This window comes from Polyodon spathula, chromosome 14, assembly GCF_017654505.1.
Source record: "Polyodon spathula isolate WHYD16114869_AA chromosome 14, ASM1765450v1, whole genome shotgun sequence".
In the NCBI taxonomy this organism is placed as follows: Eukaryota; Metazoa; Chordata; class Actinopteri; order Acipenseriformes; family Polyodontidae; genus Polyodon; species Polyodon spathula.
Genome location: NC_054547.1, coordinates 21915335 through 21920400, shown reverse-complemented (window position 1 = coordinate 21920400; position 5066 = coordinate 21915335). Strand labels below are relative to the sequence as shown.

Here is a 5066-nt window from a genome sequence, read left to right as displayed (position 1 = left end):
TAGGTACAATCAAGCACAGCTACCTCGGTTCAAACAACCTGCTGTTTACTTCTTAAACACAGTTAGAATTTTAAACCTGAATAGGCGCATTTTCTTTGCTTTGACTCGGCACTGATCAAATAAATTCCTGGATGGAACAAATAAAGACAACGAACGTGCTGCATGTATGGGCTTTATTAAAGAATGCCAGATACCTTTGGGTAACCGAGTTTTGGGACTGTTTCTAATTGATATCCATATCTATATAACTTGTTAAAGCTTTGCCTTACACTTCCAACTGTTGGGAGATGTTGTATGCTTGCCTTTTAACAAATGACAGCACTCTGTTTTAGTAAAGAAGAAAGTATCGCTATTTTTAGGCTTTTATAGTGCTCTGAAATATTAGGTGTACTTAATGTTTAAACAGGTCCGCAAAATGTCAGTGACATCCTAATTGGATAAATAATCCTAATTGGATGACTTGACCATGGGCATATGATTGAATCCATTCCCCCCACTTCCCCCACTGTCTTTTTTGCTTTTTAGTGACAGCCTCATCAACAACACCAGCCATCATGACACTTCGCCAGTAGAACTGGATGCAGAGCTGCATGCACCAAGAAAAACACATGACGCATACTGCATCATATGACTGGATTGGATTGGATAGCTGCATAGGTGCAATGCAAACAGCTCACTCAAACAACTCCAGTGAAGTCATTTTATGAGACTGTCTCTCCTGAAACATCAGAAACATGTGCAGTCTTTTAAGCAAATCTGAAACAGGGAGATGCATCTGGTACATATTACAGGATCAATGTCATTAATACAGATAGGTGTGTTACATATGACAGGTCTTTCTATGTTTTTGTCCAGCTCCTTTAGGTCTGGTTTGTTTTAAGTGAAGCAGTTTACAAATAGCTGCCCCAAGATCAGGCTGCTGAAGTGGCCCTTGCTGCTTTAGCACATTTAACATGCCACAACAATAAAAGTGTGAAGAACGGTCTTGGCTTCTCCATTCACTTGGATGTAACCCTGGAGCATAAACATCTGATTTCAGAGACCCAGTTTAGCACTAGTCTTGAACTACATAATATTAATTTAGGTAAAGTAGTCCAACATTAGTGCTAATCTGTGAAACTAGTCCAAAGTGGCTTGTGGTCACTTACCTGTCCAAAACAATCTAAACATGATGCAGATTTGCCAGGTCAAATCAGGGCCATTCAGGCTTCTTATGGTGTCCCTACACCTGTTTTTAAAAAAAAACATCAGCATAGCAAATGGAAATGAACAACATATTAACCATGCTATGGCAGTGTTTATTTTTTTCTCCAATCACTGGATTTACACCATTGGCTAACAAGGTGACATTATTTTGACATATAAAAGTCAAAACCATATTAAGTATAACTAGTAAACACTGAATAATGTTAACATTTAGAAATGATCTTCAATGTTTCTTTTAGTATTTCTAAAATCCCTATCAGCAACTATTAATGGGACCCAAAATTAAAATGTGAGACAACTAATAATATTTTGCCCACATAACATATCAATTCATACAGGCGATTGTATTTTCTGACATACCCTGGTTTTCCCTCTACAAAGCATTTGTGCATTTTGTTGTTGATGTTTGATAGCGAAAATAATTACAATTTTAGTTTTTCTAATTTTTTTCAAATGTATTTATTTAAACAGGATAGATAAACATTTAATGTCCAAGGGGCCCTGACAGTTACAATGACAGAGTAACGATTCACTAAATTATTAGATTTAAAGTCTAATAATTATCTTTTAGGACACTAGTTTCTAGTTCAATTTTCTATTACAATTAAAAATAAAATGTAATTAACAACTAGCACTTTTATAATGCTAACAAAAAATTTATCAGTAACAAGTTTTCCTTATAGAAAAAGTGGTGCAAAAGTGCTGTACAAATGCTTAGTAAATAAAGTTGCCCTTTTGCAACTTAAAAAAATATACAATTACTCCTGAAAAAAAAAAAAAAACACAAAAATCAAAAGCTTATAACTAAGGGCATAACCAGGGGGAGGAGTTTTATTCATCACTACTGTACTGATCTTCAAAGTAGCAAACCTCTTGTCTCTTGTTAGAAGAATCAGGCTCTTCATCCGAGAAAGCATACTGCGATGTTCTTTTGAACCCAGGCTCGGTGATGAATCCCATTTGCTCAAAGCAGTACAGGCTGACGGCCGACCTGGGGTCAAACATGTCGGGCTCAGGCCCCTCAACGGAGATCCTGGTGAGATACTCCAGTATGTTGATGGACATTTTGCCTCTTCCATTGGCATTTAGCCTGGCCACTGCTGAGAATCCCCACTCCAGCACCACACTGGACACAGGGAAGCAGTGGAGGATGTAGATCACATGGTAAAGGTTTGGAAAGCGGCTCTGCTGGCTGGTGAGAAGGTTCTGCCACAGTTGCTGGCTGGAAACCTGTGACAGATTCTCCTTACGAAACTGCTTGAATTGAACCCACTCCTCCTGCAGCTTGGTTCTGTCCACATGGTTGAGGGAGAGCAGCTTCTCAAAGTGGCCGGTGAAGATCTGGAGCTCAGAGGTCCCATAGTCTTCCAGATCCTCCTGGGCTTCCGGCCACAGGTCCACTTCCAAAATCTTCAAGCATTGGATGGGCTCCATGTGGTGCAGGCTGCCGAACCGCTGCAGGATGCAGTCTGACACAGCCGCCACGTAAGAAGGAAGCTTCTCCTTGAAGGCCTGGGCCTCCTCAAAGTCAGCCTGGAGCCGTGTCCCACCGAAGAAGACTGACTGGGGGTCCTTCTCTGTGTGCTTCAAGACTTCACTGAGGGCCCCACGCAGGATGCCACTGTTCATACGGCCCAAGGTGACGTAGAACTTCTGCAGCAGGGTTGCAGTGTCAAGAAGGTCTACGTTACTGTTCTGTAGAGACCGGGAGAGTTTCGCAAGCGGCTCAAGCATCTCCGACATAAACAGTAGATGGAGGATGAACTTCAAGCTCCGCAGTGTCCACAAGTACTCCTGGAAGATGCTCTTCTCCTTTGGGAGGACAGTCTGGGTTAACATATTGGCCAGGTTGCATACAACAGCAGGATAGGCTTGTAGGAGTGCCTTGGTGGCCCCCTGTTTGTGCTGCACCCAACGGGTTCCTTCAGCTTGGTGAGGCTTGGTGTCCCCTTCTTGCATGATCTGGGACAAGTTCTTGAGCTCAGGCATGCGGCCGGGGCAAGTCCAATACAGCCTGGCTAGCAGGAGGAGCATTTCTGTGACGTCGTCAAAGCTGGTGCCCTGGAACATCTCCTTGATGGCCAGTTCTAAGCGGTGGCTGACGCAGTTCATGGAGATGAGGTAAGGCATCTCGTTCTGCAAGACAGTGGCGACCCCGGCCTTGACGGTGACACTGTCGGCCAGGTAGCCCACCAGCTTCCTCTCAATGTCGATACCTTCTTCCAAGAAAGCATTGAGCACAGTTTGTTTCAGGCACTCAGCATGCACGTGCTTGACCTCACGGAACCCGAAGAAGCGAACACACGGCAAGCCAGTGTGATCAACATAGAGAACGTAGATCATGCCTTTCTCTGCAGCTCCAGTTTCATCGGAGCCATCAACAAGCACTGAGAAATAGGGTGACTCCTGGATGGCATGGATCAACTCCACCTTAGTGGACCTGCCTATGTACTTCAGAAACTCCTTACATTTCTGCTCAGTGAGAGACATCTGCCCCAGGTCCACCCCATGTCGGACCTCTAACTTGGCAATCTGTGAGAATTTAGCCAGTGGAAGCTCAAGTTTGGCGACTGTGTAGGCTATATCAAATAGCCGGGTGAGGTGCTCCTCTTCGATAGACTGGGCCAGCGCTGACGGCAAGTTAGGGACATTTCCGCTGAGTTTCTCAAGGGCAGAGGCCTTCTGGTGCATCTCGCTCTGGAAATGCTTTTTGACATTGTCCTTTTTCAAAGAAGCACCCTCAATCCCATTGACAAATGCTGGGCTGAAGTTGCGCAGGTCCTTAATCTTTGCCTTGTGCTTGTTGCATAGGCCACATTGGATCCTCACCACATAGCAGCCATCCACCCCCACCTCATACAGCAACCAGTCCTGGGTAGGGTTCAGCTCCACCTGCCACCTCTTCACCGTCTCCACTCTCAGAGACATGCTGTTGCATAAGCCTCCTGTGCTCAACAGCTTTTCTTGCTCTTTTCACAGTCAATTAGGACCGTACTTCACAGCTCCATAACAGTCTCTTTACGAATTAACGAATACACTACTGTGCAAGCTTACAATCTCACAATGCTAGTCCTGCAGGGGGTTGATGGAAGTTTCTCCAGTATATAGCTTGTATGCATTAAAAAAAAAAAAAAAAATTAAAATTAATAAAAAAAAACATTTTTTTTTTTTTTTTTTTCAGAGTAGCTTTACAATGGGCAGGGTTACAAATTAATTGAATCCCTGTTAATAGCAAAACAGCTGCTTGCAATACGATAAAGTCTTACCCTTCCTAGATATTGCAAGTCGACAGCGTTTCTTTATGTTGGGGTCTTTCCAGGTTTTATAATGACCAACATCGTTTTAAATATGAGTGGGCGAATTTATAAACTTTTAACAAAGGAACAGTTCCGTACCAGCAGCTTCACTTCCCAAGCGTGGTGGAAGAGCAGCCTGTCTCTTTAATACGCCTTATTCAAATGTAGGTAAGAGGAGGAGGTTTTAGCAGCCTCTGTTTTTCACTCTGTAGTTTTTCACACAGCCACCCACTTTGCTGCTGTCCTTTTGTTATTTTACTGCCGTTGTTTGACAGAAAGTTATTTTTATGTTATGTTTTATTTGTCAGGCACATCTACGGGCTAGCCTATTGGGGTCCTTAGTGGCCCCGAGGAACTGCGGAAGGGAGTAAGTGTTTGGAAAGTGTTTAGCAGTGGGAGGATGTTGCGGTTGAAATAATAGACAGTAAAGTCGATTACTAAAAAGGAAGTTGAGTTGCTTTATTGCTTTATAAATACAATGAGTATATACATCTCAAAATATATACGAGCAAAGTTCGTTGAACTTGGACGAAGCACAAAAAGACGGGGATCAGTACTGACGTG

At 43.1% G+C, this 5066-nt stretch overlaps 1 protein-coding gene across 1 annotated transcript; it reads right to left on the bottom strand.

The window, feature by feature from the left end:
- Window positions 1-1482: 1482 nt before the first annotated feature.
- On the bottom strand, window positions 1483-4626 carry LOC121326537 (zinc finger protein 862-like). The gene is made up of 2 exons (XM_041269872.1): window positions 4473-4626; window positions 1483-4314 (listed from the first exon to the last, which is right to left on the bottom strand). The coding sequence occupies exon 2, from the start codon at window positions 4132-4134 to the stop codon at window positions 2038-2040; it is 2097 nt and encodes a 698-aa protein (XP_041125806.1). The 5' UTR covers window positions 4135-4314; window positions 4473-4626; the 3' UTR covers window positions 1483-2037.
- Window positions 4627-5066: the final 440 nt, after the last annotated feature.